Below are 24,025 nucleotides of genomic sequence, written 5' to 3' on the forward strand. Positions count from 1 at the left end.
TCATTTGTTTTTGGATATCTTGCAACAGTCTGTATCGGAAGTGTTCTCTTACTGACTCTGCAATCAATAGGTCCAGTTTAAAGTTTGGTCTGCCGGTATGAAACTGTTGTCAGGGCATTCCCCATTTCCAGCTTGGCTGTTAGTAACAGATGTGGCACTATGTAAAAAAACTGTGCTGTAGCGTGGCACCTTTTCCTCACAAGAAGATGACACACTGTTGCAAAAATAGGCGATTTAAAAGCAGCAGCAGCTTTCTGAACACACTTGTGTTCACAGAATAGCATTTCACCCAATAAACACATATAAATCATAGTAAGCACAAGTATATAACACAGGTGGGGAACAGAGTCTGAAACAGTCCCTTCATCCAATCAGGAGAATCACAAGAGTCTTGTACATCATAGAAACTTGGATTGTGAAACACATTCAGGAAAAAAAAAATCAGGCCACTCCCCATGGAAACTGTTAAATAATGTCACTTGGTCACTTTACGTTTCCTGCCAGCCTTCCTGCACTTGCTGACTTTTTATTTGCTCTCGCCAGGATGCCTGTAAAGAAACGATAACATCTTCAGTTTGCTAAGAAAAATAGATGTATCTTTGTTGGAAGTGAAGAGGGGAAGAAGGACAATTCTGTCTGTGTAGTGGCTAGGTTATAAATAAGATGTGAATGGGGGATGTGTTTGAAATAAATAGCTTTGCAAATGTGAAGCTGTTTTTCAATGAAACTTGGTACTTGAGAATTGAAAGTCTACAGTGCATCCTTATGGACACCACTATAAAGTATTCTTATACGTGGGATGTTAAGTGGTATTTATTAAAACACATACTGTTTGCATGTCAGTTCTTAACAAAGGCTTTCAATATCGGAGTACAGACTTTTTCTTGCTCATTAGTGCTCCCTCAGAATAAAGCAGCAATAGATAAGCTGTGATAGTGTATATATACCATGGCAGCTCTGTTTGTACTAATGTTGTTCTGTGTCCTAGCTTCTGTCATTGATTTGCTAAAATTTGTATTTTTTTTTGTATTTATGCAGCTCTGCCACAGAGCGGGATGCATGGCTGGAAGCCATTTCAAAAGCAATTAATGACTATACCAAGAAGAGAATTACATTTAGTGCCAGCAAAAGCGAAGAGGTATGGTAGTTGACTACAGTATGTGTTACATGGTGGCGTTTACCTTGTTAATTGATTTAAATGCTGGAGATTAAATTAGACAATTTCCCAGGTTGTAACCAGAGGTTGAAAATGTTCCTCAGGCTGATCCAGTGGAAGTGGAGAGCGACACCCCTCTTGGATCCAAGGCTCCCATCTGGATCCCAGACCCCAGGGCCACCATGTGTATGGTCTGTACCTGTGAGTTCACTGTCACCTGGAGGAGGCACCACTGCAGAGCCTGTGGGAAGGTTTGTGAAATACGAGATCCAGTCAACAAGGAGCAAACCATGCATTTAGATTAATGGGTTAATGAACACCCAGCGAGCTTATTCTCACTACTTTTCATTGTTGACCTGCATTTTTGTGTAAATCACGTTTAACTTTGCTCTTGAAATTTCACTGCACTCCCCTGTAAAGTAATATCTCTCCAGTCTATAGATATGAGTTTTCCTAACATTTTCCTTTTTACTCTCTCTTCAGATTGTGTGTCAAGGCTGTTCTTCAAACAAACACAGCCTTGAATACCTCAAGAATCAACCTGCCAGAGTCTGTGATCACTGCTTCAGAGAGCTTCAGAAGAATGGTGGGTTATATTTTCATATCTGGCTCTCAGTTTTACATAAGAACTATAGGTATCAACGGGACTATAATACCTGAAGCTGCAGGAGGTAGCTGTAGTTTGAACCCAAAGCCGCAGGAGGTAAAGATAGTCCTTCCCGAAGAGCCTTTAGTTTCCCACTATAAGCCGAGGTCTACAGTCCAGATTTATTCATAAATCAGTCAACTTTCTCACTGTGGCATAGAAATTTTGGAGGAGTCTGAGTTTGTAAATGTTGTATTTATTTACATGGTCGAGTTGTTAGATTTGTTTGAATTGTAGGAAGTCAGAAAACACAAAGTTTTCATGACGATTTTAGTGTTTGCTTTGTTTTGTAGTATATTTTGTAATTCATTTTTGTTGTGTGTCGGGGGAAGGACGCTCAGCGTGATGGCATAATTTGAGGGAGTTTATAAAAAAAAATTGACTGTAAGCAGCATCACAAGGTCAATAGTTGGATCTATTTTTGGTCATGTGATCAGGTTTTAACCAATCACATGCCAGAATTTAAGGGTTGATTTTTAATTGAAATTGTATGTAATTTATTTTTTTTATTTTTTGTAACTTAGATCAGCTTAAATACAATGTTAAATGAATAAACAATACAGTAAAATATAAATAAAACAGTATATATAAATAGAAAGAAAATATAGGCATTAGGAACTGTTCCCAAGCATGCAGTTTATTGTTTACAAGCCTAAATACCTTAAATCCAATTTGAATGTCTAATTTCACAGTTTTGCTAGTGTGACTATTGATACCATGCTTCTGAGACAGGAAATGGGAAAAGTGTATCCTCATGTAAACTGTGATTTATAAAACACACAGCATTAGCCACGTAAAATGGAATGTGTTTTAGGATCAACATACTTATCGGTTACATATTTGTTTTCCTTTACCTAGATAAACAATCTTCACCCAAAGTTCTGTCCCCTACCAGCAAGTCTCCATCGAGTGCCTTGTCTTCCGTTCTCCATAGCATTCCTTCAGGACGAAAGCAAAAGAAAATCCCAGCCGCCCTGAAAGAAGTAAGCCCCTTCATACATTTCCCATTTGCCTGATTGCCTGCTCTTGCATCTGAAATCTAATGCAGGCTTATATAGTGTACCACCTTATAACCCCACCAACTGTGCCATAAAGGAACAAGAGAATTCAAGCAATGGCTTTGATTGATTGTTTATTTTTTTTTTTAAAGGTGTCTGCAAGCACTGAAGACTCTTCTATGAGTGGCTACCTGTACAGGTCCAAGGGTAATAAGAAGCAATGGAAACATCTATGGTTTGTCATCAAGAACAAAGTATTATACACCTATGCTGCTAGCGAGGTAAGCCATTGACAGATACTTGGAAAGTTTATGTATGTGCAACGCTCCAGATAAGGTTTTGGGTCTAGGAGTAACTTACCCTTTCTAATTTGAACACAGAGAGTTTTCAGGGCGTAAAATGCAACATTATCTCGAAGTCATGAGTAATCTCGATAAATACTGTACAATCGTTAATGGTAATGGAATAGGCAATGTTACAATGTTACTTTGAACTACTGTACAACCACCAGTGTGTTCCACAGGTTCTTTATAAGCTCAACGCATGTTTTTTCGAGGTATCACACAGACTCTGCAAATGAATTACATTACTTTTTATTTTAACATTAAATTCTTAAACTCGGTGAACATGCTAAGACTTCAATATAATACGATACGGATAAATAAATAAGGAAATGCATTAATAAGTTATAAACAGTTTAATATTATAGGTAACTCTTTTTTTATTGGTTGCCTCTGACAATGGTTTCAATTGGATTTGTAGCTGGACTGGGGTGTTTATGCTTCAGCCTGTGTAGTTTCGATTTTTTCTTATTCTTACTATGATTGGCTGCAGACAACTGGGCTAGCCAGAGATTGGATAATGTTTGTTGGGTTGGTTTTTCTTGTGTACAGTTTCCTAGTAACTGAAGCCATTGTATTCTGGGAGCTGTAGTTGTTAGTGGAAGTTTTAGGGGAGACAGACAAGCTGTGCAGCAAAATTGTTATACGCATTTTGACACATTAAAGTTTTGCGAATTTTGCGTAATTCGTATGCGTAAAAACGGCAGCTACACAGCTTATCTGGACCGCTGTATATATGTATTAAAAAAAAAATAAATACAAATGTTTTATTGGACTACACAGAGCTTCAGTATTATGCTCATTAAACTGACTGCATATTTAAATACTTACACAGTTATTGTTTGCACTTTGACTGGCTTCTAACAAAAACTACCATATGTCCAGCATTCACCTCTAAATCAAGAGAGCCATACTGTGGAGCTCAACAAGCCCTGTTGACGGTCCTGAGTTAAAGAATTTAAATATTTGTGTGTTTCTGAACAACTGCAGCTTTTTAAAAATGTTATTTATATATTTTTCAGGATGTGGCTGCTTTAGAGAGCCAACCCTTGCTAGGATTCAGTGTGAAAGATGAGCGATCTGATCATAATCCACAATTCCAGCTCTATCACAAAAACACCTTGTTTTACATCTTCAAAGCAGATGAACCTCACACTGCCCAAAGGTATGCTGTAATTGTATTCCTGACACAATTAACTGATTTTATAATGTGTAATTTAAAACCTGAACGATACGCAATATCCCGAGTATCAAAGTGATTAATCCAGTAAAGGTACTGTATAATATCATGGTGTGCTGAAACAAAAAATAATTTGTCAAAAATAATTTGTAAGCATTTGCGCGCTGTGTGTGCATTCACTTGAGACTTAAAGTGCAGTTTGAATACCAACATTTTAGACTTCCTTGCTCTGTCAATATAAGCAAAAGAAAAAGATGTTAAGGCAGACTTAAGTGTCTCTTGTAAACATTGCTCCTTAAAAGGAATTTAGTATTGGTTCTAATTTACTTTGTGGTTTTGTTGTTTTTACAGGTGGTTAGAAGCTTTCCAAGAAGCCACTGTCCTCTAGCAGTCTCTTGTACTTGTTTTGTATAATAGTATGAGCAAAGCCAGCGCACACAATACAGTAAAGCACTGGATCCTGTGGAAGAAACCAACCTTATTTCACCAATATTGCACATTTACAAAGATGCTACAGTTTGTTATATCCCATGTAACTTATTTAGATTTTTCTAAATATACTACACTACCAATATGTCTCATGCTGGACGAGTCTTTTAAAGAAAAAAGCAGTAATCACTCCTCCATTGTGCAAAACAACATTATGATTCTGATATAAGAGGAACAAATTGCCAAATATCCTATCAAAACTGGAAAATGAAACTGCCCAAACCAACACTACATTGACTGAATCTTTAATACATGTTGGGAGATTTGTCAACAAAATCACCTGGTGCCTTTTGGTTAATAGATAAAACTACCATATATTGGTGCTGTAATTTATATATTTATTTATATGTATTTGTTTTAGTAAATTAGCGTGCTGCTCTACTTGCCATAATTATTAAAACAAATTCCATGAAAGCCTATTATGATGTCCTTTTGCTGCGAAGTAACACTTGACTACCAGTAATTGTCAACTCTTCTGTCACGATCCAATATTTAAGTGGTAGTGTTTTTGTTAATCGTTTGTTGCATATCTGGTCTATTTTTGCTAATCACAGTTAAAACATCACAGTTTGATTGAAAGTAACCAATGATTAATAGAGAAAATGTGCATTAGGACATATGGCTTGCAGAATTTATAGGCCAGGGTTATTCATGATAAAATGTGTATCCTGTGGAAGGAGACCAGTTCATATGCTAGTCCAGGGCTGTGCAAGCAAAACCAGAAAGTACCATGCCTGATACTCAACTGTTAACTTCAAACTGGTCTGACCAGCCCTTTGAGCTTTTTTAATTGTGAAACTTACTTTGTCTCAACACCATTATATGCGGGATTTTTAAACTATGTATTAATTTTAAAATGTTAAACAAAGAAACTGGAACATGCGTCTGTACATAATTTTCACTTCCATTTTGAGATTGCGCCTTGTATTTAAAAATAAAACCTAATATATTTACATTTGACAAAATCTGACAAAATAATTGTTTTAAAAGAAGCACTGTTGGTGCTGCTTTTATTTCAGATTGTAATTGTTCCAGATATAGCAATGTGTATTTTTTCTTCAAGTTTTGTTATTGTATAAACAGTAATGCCTTTATCACTTGTTAATCTTATAAATGTTGCTCAAAGGATAAACTAGATACAGAACGATTTTAACTGTATTAAAGGATTAGTTCAGCTAATGCAATTAACTATTTTCTAAAGTATGAGTTTACTGTACATTAACTAGAGAAGGTATTTTAAAATGACTGTTAAAAAGGATCAATTTGTAGGGTCATCATGCAAAAATAGGGACCCTTATACACTGATTATGTCTCTCTGACATAGTGTACTGGTGAACGTGATAACTTTTTTAATGTTGCACCAATATTAACCACCATACATTCCTAGCCTCCTACAGACGTTTCAGAATGCATTTGTCTATAATCCGATAAACATTTGATTTTTATATGAATATTTTTTAGCCTGTACATGCACTCATTCACTTTCTTTAAGTAGTCTAAAAACATTACATCTTCGCTTTACATTGTGTCCACCTAATGCACGTGCACAAAACATACTGGAAAGAGTGGTTACAAGTTATTCAAGTTACACACTGGGGTCTACAGTAAGCCTTCTTTTTGTTGTTATACAGGCAATACACATAAGATTACTTCACAAGGGAAGATAGAAAATGATATGATCGTATTTTAAACAATGTAAAATGTTATCACTCACTTTTAGTATTTTCAAATCTTTTTTTTCATGGTAGGTTGATCTAGGCCTATTACTTTTTGCTGGATTAACCTGTCGTGATTTAGTCGATAGTATTCTGTTTATGTATTCGAGAATTATTAGACACTACTCTATTATTAGACACCCCTGTGTGGTGTTCAGTTTCCAAAGTACTGTTTTGTCCTGAGATACCCAGGTTTATACAACACAATTTCATGGTGAATTTACTTAGTTGTGGAATAATATACCGGTAGTATTTATGTTTAATTTTTTGTTTTCTTTTACAATGTTTGTCACATTAATAGTACAGTGTCATAGGAAGTATGCAACACTTGAGTGACGATGCAGTAGGATATGTATTTATTTGATCTGCGTACTGTTATCGTGCGTACATTTTAACAGCAGTTTTTTTTTTTTTGTTTTTTTACTACTATCCAATGTTTTTAGCTGAATAACTATTTCATTGGCCCACATGTCCGTCCGTGACATTCTACATTCTGAACAAGATAACTATTGATTTTGCTCCAATCTGCAACAAACTTATTTTTACACTCCAAGTCTTCTATGAAAGTTTTCTCTGTGTGTGCCTGCACTGGTTGACTAGATAAGGATTTTAAAGTGAAATGACTTGCATGTTTTGTGAGCAGTGTCATCCATTTCTGTGTTTTTATGTTTATTGCATAAAATGTAAAGTGTGCTTTCTTGTTTAATAGGAGTTTGGCAGAAACTGGTCTGGTCACCATGGATTGCACTATGTTGTATAAATACAAAATTAAGTTTGTATTGTAGGTGAAGAAGAAAAAACATCTTTGTAATTGTCATAATTTTGTATCATGTAAAGTATTTGTACAGTTTATAAACAATCAACTTTAAACAAGTTAAATTGTGTTTGCGTTTTGACAATCTCTCATGTTTGTGCCTATAGCATACAAAAAATAGCAGACACCAACAATCTAGTGTCCCAGCAATGGAATTGCACCCTTACATAGAGTATCAGTTAGTCGGTGTATTGCTTGAGGATAAGATTGGCACTGTAGTTTAGAGATTATACATAATATTAGGCCATATTGTGAAGGAAATGTTTTGTAAAATAAACCTTGTTGGAATAAAGACAATAAACTGCCAAGGCCAGAAGACCCGTCCCATTAAATGACTTCAGTGATGCAGTTTGGCATAATTTTGCAGTCTAGGGAGCTGAAGATTGGTATCATGAGCAGTTGAGGCATAATAAAGGGAAATACAGTCATCATTTTTGGTGAAATAAAAAATGTGTTAGGTAGGGTGGGATACAGAAAGTCAACATCGTTTTTAAAAAAAATAATAATAAAAAAAAAAAAGCCTTATATACTTAAACCTATCTATACATAATCTCCTTACAGAACATTAACAGTAATAACACAAAAAAACATTTATGGTCGCATTACGTTCTGGTAATGACACTGAGTTACACACAAACTTAAAATATTTTCTGTACTTCAAAGTTATTTTGACAATAAAGGCCTCAGGGTTTAAAAAACAAAAATATGTTGCTTTTCAATTAAAAAAAAAAAAAAAAAAAAAATGGCGTAATACATATTAAATAACCAGCATTTGAAGGAGTGAAGCAATTTGTCCAGTATCTGTAGAATGAGCCCGGTAAGTTTTAATTTGAACAGTGTCCAGCATATGTATTTATTATTATTTATTTCTTATCAGACGCCCTCCTTAGCCACGGCGACACTGCCAAAATACAACATTTACAAAATACCACATTACAGATAAGAGCAGTTATAAAATACAATAGGAAGTAGTATATGCAGCTAATTCAAATAATTAGAAAAATACAGTAAACAGTTACGTTTGAGAGCGATTTAGACTAAGGGCCTATCGTGAAACCTAACTACAAAGCGGATGGCGGCCTGAAGCAGAAAGCGAACTGCAGCAACGAGGCCTCCATTTCATTCCACACTCCTAATACGCATGCCCGGTAAAGAGGCGGAGAAAAGTGTTTTGCAGAGAGGTTATGAACTCTGACCCTCTCTGGAGCTGCAGCAACCAGCAGAAACATACACTTTTATTAAATATTAGCGTACAAAAAACTTCAAATTCAGGTAAGATTTATTATTTTATTAATAGAAGCAATTTAATGTTATAAACTGTGTGTATATCTGATAAAAACAAACTGGGAAAGACTGCCGGAAAATGGCGAAAATATTAGACGGGAGCCGAGATACCAGACTAAAGCGGAACAAGAAATCTAAAAAGCTTAACGTTAACAACATACAACAGAAAAATCTCAATCAAGTCAGATGTGTTTTCCTGTGTATTCGGTGCACTGGTTTTGATCAAATTAACTGGCTAAATGCATTGATTAAACAATAATAAAAGAGCATTATAATTTGCTGATCGTTGCAACATTCATCAGCTTACGCTCTGGAAAGTCAGTCGAGGAGTTTCTCTGTTATCAAAAATACAGAAAACCACAAGTCGCTTTATAAAAAGGTTTTACATAACATTGTTTTAACTCCTGAAGTTTTAGAATTAGACTACTTCCAGGTACAGCTCTCTCTCTTCTCCCTAAATCACCGCCGGACTATTTCAAGACCAAACCCTTTACCTTTGCCTTTAGATGGTTTGCATATGAACTGTCGGCAGCTTTAACCCTTCAATCTTGACCTTTCACCCACAGAAAAAAAAACAACAACTTATCTTCCTCCATTTTGAATTTAAATCTTTAACGTTTGCCAGAGCGTCCTAACATTACAGTCGTTAGTCTTGCCTACTTTTTAACAAACAAACAAACATGGAGGTTACTCTTTTGTTTTCTCTGTCACAGTGGGATAGCACAAGTATAATATTATGAATACATTTTTACCTCTTTCAAAAAAACGACATGATGCATATGGTTTATTGTCATATTAAATAATATTGCTTTTGCAGCGGTAACACCACGATCTTCAACAGTGACCTAGAAATTAAAGTACAGTGTTGTAAGGAAGGACCAGTTTTTAACCACTTCGAGATCTGGGTCAAAGTGTTACTTAGTACGCGTTTCAAATATGTAGTACACGTTCTCATTTGACTTTAGTACGTGTTGTAATTGTAAACAGTACGGGTACTAATTTGGCCAATCAAATCGCTAAAAATTAAATGCGAACCAATATAAGAACATAAGAACATAATGAATGAATTTAAAGAAAATAGTACGTGTAATTAAGTGTCCAATTAAAAGTCGCTTTACATCTGCCATTCCCCTCCAGTTCGTGTTGGTATATGGAATTGGCATTGGGTGAAGTGTACTGAAAGATGGATATGGTTGTAGTAGCATCAGTTTTTAAGTATTCTGTAAATATTTGGAATACCTTGTGTGTGCGGGGGTGCTATATACAGCATATATGTAGTAAAAGAAAATGGTAATGTAGGTACACACAAATATGAATAATTGATTTAAAAAAATCAAGCTGAAGAAGAACATAGTCTGAAACGTCCTGATATTTTTTAAATCAATATCACATAAACATGTATACTTACATTAAAAGGAAAAATTTTGCTAAAACGTCTACAACAGTCTTAAGTTTTCTTTTTTAAAACAATATATATATATATATATATATATATATATAATATATATTACATTTAAAAGTACATTAATTAAAAATTTTATTATTTTATTTTATTTTTTTAATGGAGAGAGAGAATGTGTGTCTCCAGTCATATGTCGTTCCCTTTCAAACTTGAAATCTCAACTGTTACCGAGTTGGGAAATAACCCTTGTGTCATATGACCTGAGCACATATTCAAAAAGCTGCCTGATAGGCCTGCTGTGACCACGTGTCTGTTGCATTTTGGAACAAGACAGTATGTCACACAGCAACCTTCTGCATTTGATTCCTCACTCCAATCTGAGCAGATGTGTCTTCACTTGCTCTGTTTTAGCAAGTTATTACCTTGCGTATGCCTCTTCAGAAGTTGGCTTGCCCCTTCCTTTGGAGGCAATGGTAGTCCTTTTCTGTATTTTTTTCAACTAAATCACACGGTGGTATGTTTTTAGTGAGGATTGCTGAGGAGCGACACCTGTCGTTCCAGTTTTGTTCGCATTTAGTGACAGACCGAATATTTGTTTTGTGTGTCTTAAAATCTATTACTGTCTAAACAACACATTAACCTGGTGCATAGCACCATGGGCTTTATTTGGTGGTACACAGCACTTTGTGAATAGTACCACGTACAGTCACCCAGTGCTCTCGTGCTCAGTGCGCTTCCGTGCCTCATAGCACTTCTGTGCAGAGCACTGGTGGATTATTACTCTGTGCTCCGTGCTTGTGCATTACTGGTAAGTGTGGCCTTTCATGACTGTGTGAGGTGCAGGGCCAGCCTCCCTCCCTGTCCAACGGGCTCTGAACATGCTGAGCGGGCGCTGGTAAACCACACCTTTTGCAAGGTGTGCGCCAGCTTCCAAAAAGGACCTGTGCTAAGAGGGACGACCGTGCTGAAGGTCGTTCCACCTCTTCTTGCTCTCAGAGGCCTTTGTTGTTGCTCTCAAGAAGCCCCTCTCATGAGCCTTCTGTGGGTCCTGGTGCCCTGTCTGTGGCCTGCTCTCCAGAGCCCAAGACCAAGAAGCCTAAAAGGTGCAGGCACTCCCTAGATAAGGAAATGTTCAAATGTCTCAGCTAGCAAGCACTGTTGCAAACCAGCAGTAGTTGCTACAGCGCCTTGTTAATCTGGCAGCTCCCCCTGCACCCACTCCGGTGCTTGGGGTACAACACGCTCACTTGGCCCCGGTAATAGTCCCTCCTCTCCCTAAGTCTGAGGTGACTGAGGAGGAGCAGGACAATGTAGCGTTTCTGGTCGGCTCCACGGAGGACGGCTAATTTGAAGGGGGAACGGAGGAACCCTCCGTCCTGGAGGACTTCCCGTCAGAGGGTTATTTGGCTAATAGCGGTCCGCTGTTGGACGAGCTACCAGCCCCTTGTGGGCAGAGCTGCTGCCCAAGTCCAGATTCCATGGACTGAGGAGACCCAGGTCCACATTTCAGTTTTCGAGACCTTGGCTTCAGCTGGATAATGCTGTAAGCCCCTCCCAGTCCTCCCGGATTTGTTGGAGGTGCAGTCCTCGTGTGGAAGCCCAGTATCGGCGCCCACTGGCTCCAAGCAGGTGCAAGCTTTGTATGCCAGTCTGTTCATTTTCATTAAAAGTAGGAGGCTAGTAATCCTAAGTAGAAGACGGGGGTATGGGGGATTTAAAAGTAAATGTTACTTATGTCTGTGAAAAGTTACAAAATAATTTATTTGTATTAGAATTTTAAAAACACAAACTTGTTTTAGCACACAGTCAGTTTCAAAGTAAGTGAAGTCTACATATTTAAGCAAACTGTTCAGTTTTGCAGTAATTTATTACACAGAAAAAACTGGTGAAAGAAAGACAGAACCAGACACCAATGAAACAGAGAAATTATATTTCAGGAACAAAAACAAACAATGTCACGTTTATATAGATACCATAATACCAAGTGAGCCAGAAGAGAGAAATGTAAAGCAATTTCTAAATTAAAGACAGAAGTTAAGCAGTATTAATTGGTAGTAAATTTGATTACAGAAAAGGTTAGCCATAAGCTGTGTTTTGTATTACATTTTGTCTTTTGCATTTCATACAGGAAAAAACACAAAAAAACAAGACCAAGTTCGTAAAAAATATTCATGGAACCAGCCAGTCCTTTCCCATGTCGTCGTTTCTCATTAACTACCGAGTCAGAGAATGCGCAAGTGCATTAAATAAATAATACATTTTTTAAAATGTGCCTGCGAGAACTGCGATTTCAAACACTGTTGAGTTTACTTTTCAGAAGTCTGTTTCTCTTGCATTTTCTACAAACATTAAATGCGATTTCTACAGTAAGTTGTATTTTTTTTCTTTCATTTTTCTTTCATTTTTTCAATTCTATTAACTGTTGCTTCATTAAAATAAATACAAATAACAATAACTAATGGATTGGCATTTATTTGAACAACATGGTTTGAAATTAAAGGGTAAAAGTTACTAACATAGCTAGCATTCACTCTGTATACACTCTGTTTAAGGCTTTGAATGTACTGTTATAGCTCAATTTTCCAGAACGTGTCACCACAAGAGGCTCTCAGATCAGTGAGCCAACTATACAGCTGGTGAGCGCGTGGGTATAAAAAGTTTCAAAGTTAAAGTAAGTGCAGAGTTAACCCATTCATTAATGCCTACATATGTTTGCACCTTGCTTTTTTAACTCCCAGTAGACAGTGCCACACACCAGCGCGTCTATACCTAGGCATCATTTCCCTTCCTCGGGTAAAAAAAGTACTTTCCAGCATTACGTTTAGCGTGAAACTCCCCTCCCTCCCCCTCTGTTGCTATTGCCTGATATACAAAAAAATATATTTGTGTTTTGGGAAGACATGGAAAGCGTGACAACAACAGAGGAGGAGGAAGGAGACATTTGTATTGTACATAAGTTTGAACATACATTTCCATTTGAACTTCTTAAAAAGGTAACTTTAGATAGTCTTCTAAAATGAAGAACCTTTGTCTTGAATCATCTTTAGTACCGTGCAATCACAGTTTGCTTATGTGTACGTGCGTGTGTGTGTATACTTTTTATCTGTATATACATGTTGTATGTAAACAGTCAATAATATTACTAGACCACAGTTTTACAGCAACTGATTATGCAGCAAAATATCTCGCTGGTACATCTTGTAGGTCATATATTGATATTTTTTGTTTAATAAAGACTGAATCAGAAAAACAAAGCACATAAAAATACAACAATCAGTCATGTTAATTAATTGTGCAATGCAAATATCGTTTCCTGAATTGATTGTATATGCTAGGTTTCATATCAATCTTCTAAGTCACTGCATAAAACATTTTACAATGCTATAACGTATACTCACTGTTTTGACACTTCGAGTAAAAACGATGATCTTACATAGAAAATATAGGTTTGTTTATTTTAAAAAAAATACAATTTAATAACTCTGCTGTATAGTTACAGACTCAGGTTTATGATTGTGCAGTTTGGCCTTCATCACCAACATCACTTGTAAGCTCAAAACTGATTTGTCCATCGCGATTCATGGTGTCCATGGAAACATAACTCAGGGAAACGAAATGCCCTCATAGAAGGAATGTTTTACTCGACTTACAAACGTAGTGAATTGTGGAAGTTGTTGCTATTTTACTGGAAGAAAATAAACATTTTGAATACTATTCACTGGAACATCTGGCAAAGTAGATGGCAATTTAGCCGGCTGCCAGCTGGAAATGAGAAGGCTGGTATGCCCTCAGGGCGCTGTGAAGCTGGAGCTCCAGCATTTTCCTCCTGTTGATTGCTCGGTGGCTACTTTGGTGCAGACTACTGGTCTGCTGACTCTGTACCAGACACATCTCCTGGTTTTCCCAGGCCAGGGTCCCCGCTCAACATGCCCATCTCCCCTGGTTATGCATTTGGGCCAGCCGTGGAGGAGATGCTGCAGCAGTCTCACGGGGCGAGGGAGTCGTCAAAACAGAGCTACTGCACCCCAGACCTTGCTGTAAATTAGATTACCAGGTAATTTTATTCTGTCACTCTCAATTGTGGTTATACACAGATGGGACCGAGGGTCTGATTTGATGAACATATTCCAAAGGACTGTCAGATAAGTGGACCTGTAGGAACAGCAGGCATTTAAACATGTGCTGTGTGCATTTTACCCTCAAGGGATAACAAGAAAGTGAAATTGTCATGATTTATTTTCTGAAAACCAGCATACACAGGAACATCTTGCATGTAAACGGACTGGGATTGTTCAACACGGGCATGCAGTCACATGAAACTGTTTTCCCTGGTTCGTGCTCTGGGGGGACGGGGGTGTGGACTACAAATAAAATTCATAATCATTTGTCATTGTCGCAACCCTTGTCCTTTATGTGTATCCTGTTTTCTGTTGATGCTGTTGACGCTAAAATAGCAATATTTCATAGTTTAAAAGCAGGTGTAACTTCAGTGACAAAATACTTTTAATATTTCACCAATAACAAAATTGAAGTTAACTGTAGCTACAAGTGAAAACTACATATGAGCTACAAATATACCTCAATCTTTACTGTAAGCTTTTTTTTTTTTTTGTTATTTTGCTTATTTTATTTAATAAAAGCAACTTTAACCTACTAAAATTGACAGCATGGTAAGAACAACTATATGTAACTGCAAAGACGTTCTTCAAATTCTGCTTGAGTTCAGAATAGGCTTCTGTGCTAGACACGAGACGTGTGTTTCACAACAGGTGGGTCTGGATCTTCTACCATGTTTAAAATGGTGATGCACTGGTCATCATACTTGTTGCCCTCTCCCCAAGAATCAACAAACTTGCTTTCTTCATTCGGTCTGCATTCATCATCTACATCCTCAGTTTAAAGTTGTCTTTGACTTCGGCAGTGTTACTCTTTGAAAGTTCATCTGTTCAAGCCTTCTTTCGCATTAGTTGGCTTCTGGCTGGGAGTAAAAAACGATCTATCTAAACTGTATCTTTGAAATTTAGATGCGAACAATATTGGCCTCAGTAAAATCAATGTAGAATTACAGCACCTCACTGCTCCTTGTTGCACACTGTCTTGTCAACCGTCCCGCACCAGACCAGTTGCACTAACTTACTAACATAAAATGTGATTGGCTCTGGGATCACTGGACTTGGATCATAAGGTGTTTTACTACAAAGATCTGGATTAGGCTCCACTGAACTGTAATCTTGAGCCGATCCTAGAACTACACACGCCGAAACTAGGGATACTGCGAACATATGTGGTGTATAGTTTAAAGACAGCTTGAGATCACTGTAATAGGGGGGGAGGGGGGAGCTAAGGTACATTTCGGGGAGGCTTTAGCACCCCTAAGCGCCCACCTTGCCACCGCCCCTGATGGTTCATTATGCTATCAGCATGTTTAAATTAACACATTTTTCTTGGACTTGTAAACAGGTCCATAAAATTTAGAGGCAGAGGCACTTCGTTCATTCGGACTAAATACAAAGCCGTTTTGTGCCAGATGGAAGACCCCAAAACAAAGCAAAAAAAAAAAAAAAAACTTGAACATTTTTCTTATTTAATCAACATTAGGAAGTGCCAATGAATGACCATCATGACGACTGTGGAAGAACTGGTGCGTCAGATAGTTGAACAGCAAATGGTAGAGGTATGTTATTAATATTTACCATCAATAAAATGTTCTAAAAACACTCCTTTTGTGCATTTAAATACAAACGTGTTCTTGCAGTTACTGTTATCCTTGACACTCAATTGCAAGTTATTCAATGATACTAAAAAGAAACATTAGGCAAGTGTATTTTAGTGGATGGCTTAGGCTAACTGTCTGAATTAATCGTTTACAGTTGCTTAGTTGTGTCCAGTCAAGTGTGGTATGATAGAGAGATGCCAGTTATGTTGAAGCATTTGTATCCACAACACTGAGAAAAATTGTTGTGCAGTTGTTTTTTATTTACTGCACAGAAGACGACAAGGGAAGTGAAAATACATTCATAGTGCAAAATCACACTAAGTACCTGTGTGTTTAAACAGGTTAAATAAATGTTATTGCTAGACGCTTTACTGTTTCTCTTCAATCTAGTTCCTACCAAAATCTTTTGTGTGTGTGGATGACGTTCAGTTTCCTTCAGAGTTCAGATGATGATGTTTTTCATCCATTAATAAACTGGGTAGTATTGCTTAATTTGGATTGTTGTCTCCAGCAAGATGCAGGAGATTCGGTTGTGATGGTGCGTCTGAGTGGTCAAGCGAGAATTTATTAAAAAAAAAAAAAAAAAATTATTAAAAAAAAAAAAAAAAGAAAAAAAAGTTGTTGCTTCTCTGTTGTTTTTAAAGGGGACTTCAGCTCACCCTGATACAGACATGCTCCTGTTTGAAGAGCGTCTATTTCATTCACTTTGTTGTGAGCACTTGTATCAGCGATTGCAGTAGATATAGCCCATAGCTGAACTCTAACTGTCTTTTAACATTACCTATGCACATGGCTGGTCTGTACAGCTCTTTACTTATATCTGTGACTGTTAAGTGATTGCCAGTAATAACTCCTGTCACCCATGACTGGCATATGCACGGGATGTGTACATATGCTGATGTTCGAAGTGTAACAGAACTGGATACATTCTGTAGAAACAAACAATATTTATGTCGGAGTAGGGGAGGCTTGACACAGGCTTCCCATCAGCCCATGGTCACACAGAAATACTGTGCCCTTGCACAGCGACAGCCGGGCACTGCCACCTATAAATCCAAGGCAAAGTAATATGGGACAGGACAGTGGTTTAATTGAGCAGCTGTTGGAATACACAATGAACAAATAAAACAATAGAAAATCTGATAAAACTTGATGATAATAATAGAATTAGGGTTTGAATTGCAAGAGTACAGAGAGCTCAGTCTACAGTGTATATATGCTACTGTATTGGCAGTTTTGAATTTCTGTTTATTTGTGGTGTTTGACTTAAAAATGTATTCCTACATCATGTGTGAGGATATTTAATCAGTTTAAGAGAGACTTTCCATCACTAATAGTTTCACATACTATGTGTTATGCCTATATTGTCCATCGCAGGGGACACATTCCCTTTTCTGGCTCTAGGGACACCATGATTCCTCCTTCTGGTTGCCTGCATGTCCTGCTTCTGCTTGGACTAGTAGAAGGATCAGTTCTCTGTTTTACTGAAGTCATTGTATTTTGTGTCTTGCTCTTAATTGTACTGTAATTCTTTATGTATTTTTTTTGTATACAGGTCGCTCTGGGTAAGGGTGTCTGCTAAGAAATAAATAATAATATTGATCACCTTTTACAGGAAATGCTTATTTTGTCAAGTTAACAACCTTCATAAATCTGTAAAATCTTTTTTAAACAGTGTGGAGCACTGGACCTTTACATCTCTAAGAAACGCTAACCTGCAGCTTCTTTCAGGTCTCTTCATCCCATGGGACTACAGTAGGACGACACGTAATGGATAGCACAGGACAAAGATTACAGATTGTTCCTGCAGACAGTGGCATGGCCTTAGCACAGCACATACAGGTACATTTATTAGTAAAAACACCATGTACTTTTATGACAATACTACATTACCCCCCCCCCATTTTAACAAGATCTGGAATGCAGTTATACAATGTATATATTTTAATATATAGATTGTCACAGACCAGCAAACCGGCCAGAAAATTCAGATTGTAACGGCTGTTGATCAGGCATCAGCGGGGAAGCAGTACATCCTGACCAATTCTGGTTCTACACCGGGCAAGGTGATCTTCGCCAGGCAGGACCACTCACAGGGAAAAGTCATCTTGGCAACGCCCGATGGGACCGGCGTCAACCAGCTGCTTTTTACTTCATCTGACATGGCGACACAGCAGTTCCAGGTACAGCATCACTGTTGAACAATTTGCCATTCAATGAGCAATGTCCCTCTATGTTTATGTAACCCTGGTTATTTCTGTGTTAACTACTTAGAATCATCACAAGTCCTACAGTGTTATGTGTATGTAAATATCCAGTAGTGAGGTTGCCTTACCGTTCAAGAAGTGAATATTATTTGTACATGTACCCATTACACCCCTTATTTATTTTTAAATAATTGTAACAAAAGATTGATAGTAACTTTCAGTTTTAATCAGAATTCAAATGGCGCAAATCATTTACAAATGAATATGAAAATAACCGACTGGTGCCAACACACTATTCAAAAGTGAGCTATTCATACAAATAGACTTGACTAAATTAATTATATTTGCAATATATTTAGAGCATATGCCAACAATCCCAAGCAATTACCGTAAATGTATTTACTGTTGCTTAAACATGTCAAGATAGAAGAAAAATGGTCATTCAAACTGCTGTGCTCGCCACTTCTCAGTCCTCTGAGTCTAGGGTACCTAAATGTATCGGATGGTTGTTCACAAATGCTGCTAACTGGTTTGACTTGCATGTTAAAATGATACTGTAGGGTAAGAGCTCAGGCTTTTTCTTATGGATGTCATTAATTCAATCTAATTATTTTGCTACGTTTGTTAAGTTTAGTTTCACGTAGTTAGACAGAGAGATGTTTAGTGCAAATTCTGTGTGGGTTTTTTCATCAGTAAGAGTTTAAATTTTTTTTTTTTTTTTTTTTTTTTTAAAACCCATAATCTTATTTCTCGTCTGTTGCATGTATGCCTGTGCTTTAAAATGCATTAAGTATGATGACTATTTTGAGAATACATGTTGCACTAATGAAAGGATAATAATGTTTGCTTGAAAGATTGTATTTTTGTTTTCCTTAGATTGTTACAGATTCTGGATCAGCAGAGCTATCCCCATCAAAACCTATAATTGAATATTGTGTGGTGTGTGGCGACAAGGCATCGGGTACTGTCAAAAGTCACTGCAGTTTTGTTACTTTTTGCAGTCTGTTTTTATGTGCAGTGCAATTAAATGTGTATACTTGGAATTCCTATAATAATGGCCAGGACAGCTACTGTTTTTGCTTAGTTCTTGTAGCTGTTTTTCTTGCTAAGACTATCACAAGAGACTGAAATACAGAATAAATGATAGAAATATTAATTTGTAGAGATATTAAACATTATCTGTTGTACTGACAGTTTTTTTTTTTTGCTCCCTTATTTCATCAAGAAATATTGAACAAAAATTATAGACAGATACAGAATCTTTGGGAATATATCTCTGGGTTTATAAGTGCATATTACAATAGAAGCATTAGAACTTACTTTTAGGAGGCAGTGTGGTTCAGTTGTTAAAGTCCAGGGCTCAAATCCCACCTCTGCCACTTACTGACTCACTGTGATCCTGAGCAAGTCACTTAACCTCCTTGTGCTCCATCCTGTGGATGAGATGTTAAATCAATGTCCTATTGTAAGTGACTCTGTGTTGGTGTGTATATATAATTTTTCTATACAATACAAAGTTCACAGCCTATCTCTGTAAAGCACTTTATGATGGTGGTCCACTATGAAAGGCGCTATTTAAAAATAAAAATATTATTAGTAGTAGTGAAAAGTATAGAAACTAGACTTGGTACCCAATGTAGGAATGTGCTTTGATTTTCTAAATAGTGATGGTGATGATTTTGATGCACGACTGTTCCCCCAGGGCGCCACTATGGGGCAGTGAGCTGTGAAGGCTGCAAGGGGTTCTTCAAAAGAAGCATCAGGAAGAACCTTGTGTATACCTGTAGAGGGACCAGGGACTGCGTCATCAACAAACACCACCGTAACCGTTGCCAGTACTGCCGGCTGCAGCGGTGTGTTGGCTTTGGGATGAAACAGGACTGTAAGTCAGCTTTTTAACCTACCCCGATGTTGCTCTTATTACTGCAGAATGTTTTTAGTCTTCATACTAACATTGTCTCGTTGGTTTGTTCTCATTTGGTAAAACTGCGTTTGGTATAATACTTCTACAGTTCTCACTAATATGAGCCGTACTCTTGCAGCTGTTCAGTGTGAACGGAAGCCAGTTGAAGTTTCCAGAGAAAAATCAATAAACTGTGCAGCCTCCACGGAAAAGATTTACATCCGAAAGGATTTGCGCAGTCCCCTGGCTGCCACTCCCACATTTGTAACAGACAAGGAGACTTGCAGGTACCAATCTAGAAATCCCACCGGGAAAATATTTAGTTGTAAGTTTCCAGGCCTTTTTTAAATTTTTATTTATTTATTTATTTTTTTTTTCTTACCCTTGTTATTTTAGGGCCACAGGTTTGCTGGATCCAGGAATGCTTCTGAACATTCAGCAGCCTTTCCCAAAGATTGAGAATACAATGACAATGTCATCACCTGAAAAGGTATACATGCTGCTGTATTACCAGATTTCATTAAAAAACAATCATAAAATCGATTTAGTAATAATTTCAGTGCAGTGCAAAACTAAACAAATTGTACTAAATGTTGTATTATGTTTGTAATAGTTTATGATTAAGTACATTGTGTGGTTCTGTAGTCTGTCCTTATTTATTACTTTATTGGTAAAATAGTACAGTCACTTCATTGAAATGTTATCAAACATCAGTAAAGACATTCTAACCCATGCTTTCAAATCCCCTTTGTTTACATTGATCCTCCTTTTATTTCACTGATAATCATTTGGTTCTTTTAAAGTTAATTCAGGATATGTAAATATTACACCTCTATAGGTAAAGCACTGTATCCTGTACCTTTGCTGTAGGTCACATAGCCTTGAAAGGGTTAACAACATTAGCCTTTAAATGGACCCTAAGAATAGAAGTAAAATTATATGTACAATGAATAGAGATCAGGCTAATACAGATTAAAAGGCTCTCCTCCAGTTAGCCTTTTCTTCAGATAGCTGCTGGTGTTGCTAAAAATAAAATATTTTGCGCACAAGCAACTTGTAAGAAAGAAACAATGGTAAGAAATTCCAGTACTTGCAGTCTGGGTATTTGTTCCAACCACATCCTTAATTATTACATTGAAAGAACAGCATTGACTATAACAGTTGCGTTGTTTTGTAATGCTTGTGTTAAATAAAAAATAGGGAGTCCTGCTAAGAGAAGTACATGGATTAAAAATTGCTGTGCACTTTCTTACAGAGCGACTCTTACGAAGGTGATTTAAGCACGCTAGCGAATGTGGTCACATCACTTGCACACCTGAGCAAGTCAAAGGATTTGAGCGACAGCAACGCAGACTTGTCAACAATGGAGACCTTAAGTAACGGCGTTAGTTCTGTGACTGAAATACAACAGGGAGAGCAATCAACAAGTGAAATCACAAGGTTGGGCATTTTCTAATTTTATTTTCTGTTTTATTTTCCACAGTAAGTTTTAAGGTGGATCAAATTACCAAAAGTACAGTCATATTTTGTTATTGTATTGTGTTATGTTTTTATGTACCAAAAAAAATACCATCAAATTTTCAGAGCCTTTGATACACTTGCAAAAGCACTGGACCCAGCCGAGCATCTCCCAGCTGAACATGTGGAATCCAACATGCAGCTGGTGTCAGGAGATCAGTCTGGAAGCATTATAGAAATTGAAGGTCCTATCCTAAGTGATGTCCATGTTGCTTTTAAGGTATAACAACTATTTTATATAGCTCCAGATTCTACTTAATATTTTGTAAGGGTTGGGATTAGTTGAAAACTGTAATAACCATCGACTTTAGGTCCTATAAAATAGCTGTATGTTTGTTAAAACAGTTAACTGATGTTGCAGTAAATATAAAGACTATGGCATTCTAAAAAGAACTACGATAAAGTGTGACAAGAAACTATTCTAATTGTAATGAGAATCAATGGAATGTATTTTATTTCTCCAGCTTACAATGCCTTCACCTATGCCTGAATACCTTAACGTTCACTACATCTGTGAATCCGCGTCAAGGCTGTTGTTCCTGTCTATGCATTGGGCACGCTCTATTCCTGCTTTCCAAGCACTGGGGTCAGTAATTCATTGTTCCCACATTGGAAACATTCATATCATTCTCTTAAGGTTTTAGCTATTTAATATTGGAATGAGCTGTGTAGGGAATTACAAAATGTTTTGTTTTTTTGTTATTAGGCAGGACAACGAAATAACTTTGGTGAAAGCATGTTGGAATGAACTCTTTGCATTGGGCCTAGCACAGTGTTCACACGTTATGAACGTGGGCACCATTTTAACTGCCATTATAAATCACCTCCAGAGCAGTTTACAACAAGGTAAGCTATGGAGAAGCAGGGACTAAGAGAAGTGATAGAGCATTGTTTACACACACACAAATTGTACTATGTAAAAATGAAATAGTTTTCAAGAACAAATGAAAACATGAAGTATTAGTGAAACTGCTCATTTTGCAGCAGCCTCATGGTAAACCAGGAGCAGGCAACGGCTGTTCTTGAGCACTGCCTCTGTAAAACTGCCTCAGTGAAGTTAGACAAAGCAGTTGCATGAAACACTAAGAGCTTTAGTATGGGAATTGCATTTATTCATACTTGCATGATACTCTTGACTCCAGTTTTGCACTTTTTCTAAAACTTTATCCACAGATAAATTATCAGCAGACAGGGTCAAACTTGTAATGGAGCACATCTGGAAGATGCAAGAATTCTGTAACAGCATGACTAATCTGTGCCTGGATTCTTACGAATATGCATACTTGAAAGCTATTGTTCTCTTTAGCCCTGGTAAGTGGCGGCCTGTGGTTCTTTCATGTTTCTGGTAAAATGCTAATTAATGTATTTCCTGTAATTGCCTGCCTGGGGAAAAATGATCTGTGGCTCTTGCTTTTATTTCTTTACAACATGGGAAAGCTGCTTTTTATTGTTTGAAAAATACAAGAACCTATGGTCATTCTCAGTGAAAAATCCCAATTTTGCTCCCCAACAATCTTGTGAGTTAATGTGGTGTTGTTTTTTTGTTTTTTTGTTTTTTTTGCTTTAGATCATCCAGGCATAGATAATACTCTTCAGATTGAAAAGTTCCAAGAAAAGGCATACATGGAATTACAAGATTATGTCACCAGAACCTACCCAGAAGATACTTACAGGTAGCATTATTATTATTATTATTATTATTATTATTATTATTATTATTACGAGCGCAATTACGACTTAGCGCAGTTAAACTTAAATACTTGGTTATAAGAGTAAATTCCATTAACGACAAGTAGTAAGTACGATAAATGTATAAGAACGATTTCAAATAAGAGCAATTACAAAAAACAAGAATACAGTTACCTTTAAGAGTAAAATCAAGTACAAGGTATAGAAACTATTATGATTGAGAGCAGTAGTAGAATGCAGCAACTTTTCCAAACCTTTTCTACTGTACTTGGTAGAGGTACCCAGTGGAGAAGCGTCTTGTTTTTAGTGTGGTCCTGCTTCAAGTGTTTTAGCTAGGATAACGGATTCTGAATTGAGTAGCCCAAGTTCACTCACACTAACTTAGACTCCATGGAACGATGCCCAGGATCTCTCTTCTCTTAGTGGTAATCATTAAAGCAAACAGCTGCCTGAGAAAAACTAGTTATCAATCTTGACAACTAAACAGCTGTATGCAATAGTGAGCCTTGTATGATTATATTGGAGGATAATGTTTCTTTTGAAACTATGTATTTTAATTACAGAATTCTATTTTGTTACATATTTTTGCAGTAGACTGTCATACCACTGAACTAGTTGGGTAAAATGTGATTTTATTTGGGGAAAATGTTTTTTTTTGTAGATTGTCAAGGCTCCTTCTGAGGCTACCGGCATTGAGACTGATGAGTGCAGCCATCACAGAAGAATTATTCTTTGCTGGCCTCATAGGAAATGTACAGATCGACAGCATCATCCCCTATATTCTGAAAATGGAAACAGCAGACTATAACAGCCAGATAATTAGTTCTTCCCTTTAAGTATAGCAAGTAGGTGAAATAGGCTAACAGCAAATTTAGCATTTGTACATAAATGAATTGTTCAAAAATACAGTTAAAAACTGTACAATTGTTGCAATTGAAATAAACCTGGCTTTTACCTATAAGTTTTT

At 37.0% G+C, this 24,025-nt stretch overlaps 2 protein-coding genes across 5 annotated transcripts in view; both read left to right on the forward strand.

Moving 5' to 3' along the window:
• LOC121318286 (FYVE, RhoGEF and PH domain-containing protein 6-like) overlaps positions 1-8,612 on the forward strand; it is a 35,899-nt gene extending 27,287 nt beyond the window's left edge. The window contains exons 15-21 of the mRNA XM_041254797.1: positions 1,039-1,138; positions 1,261-1,407; positions 1,640-1,742; positions 2,661-2,785; positions 2,953-3,081; positions 4,164-4,306; positions 4,673-8,612. Coding sequence (XP_041110731.1) covers positions 1,039-1,138; positions 1,261-1,407; positions 1,640-1,742; positions 2,661-2,785; positions 2,953-3,081; positions 4,164-4,306; positions 4,673-4,709 — 784 coding nt within the window. The 3' untranslated portion in view covers positions 4,710-8,612. The remainder of the gene's footprint in view (positions 1-1,038; positions 1,139-1,260; positions 1,408-1,639; positions 1,743-2,660; positions 2,786-2,952; positions 3,082-4,163; positions 4,307-4,672) is intronic.
• On the forward strand, positions 8,525-24,019 carry LOC121318288 (nuclear receptor subfamily 2 group C member 1-like). 4 transcript variants are annotated; one of them, XM_041254801.1, is made up of 16 exons: positions 8,526-8,611; positions 13,933-14,079; positions 15,624-15,699; positions 17,473-17,583; positions 17,697-17,924; positions 18,825-18,909; positions 19,651-19,830; positions 19,991-20,138; positions 20,248-20,341; positions 21,107-21,291; positions 21,436-21,589; positions 21,834-21,955; positions 22,076-22,215; positions 22,543-22,680; positions 22,937-23,042; positions 23,720-24,019. In XM_041254801.1, exons 3-16 carry the CDS (start codon positions 15,637-15,639, stop codon positions 23,892-23,894), a joined length of 1,929 nt encoding a protein of 642 aa, XP_041110735.1. In that variant the 5' UTR covers positions 8,526-8,611; positions 13,933-14,079; positions 15,624-15,636; the 3' UTR covers positions 23,895-24,019. The 4 variants fall into 4 exon arrangements, with proteins under 4 accessions (XP_041110736.1, XP_041110735.1, XP_041110734.1 ...); XM_041254800.1 differs by lacking the exon at positions 13,933-14,079 and having other exon boundaries at positions 8,527-8,611; XM_041254802.1 differs by lacking the exons at positions 13,933-14,079; positions 15,624-15,699 and having other exon boundaries at positions 8,525-8,611.
• The last annotated feature ends 6 nt before the right edge of the window (positions 24,020-24,025 follow it).

Source organism: Polyodon spathula, chromosome 7 (assembly GCF_017654505.1).
Source record: "Polyodon spathula isolate WHYD16114869_AA chromosome 7, ASM1765450v1, whole genome shotgun sequence".
Taxonomy (NCBI): domain Eukaryota; kingdom Metazoa; phylum Chordata; class Actinopteri; order Acipenseriformes; family Polyodontidae; genus Polyodon; species Polyodon spathula.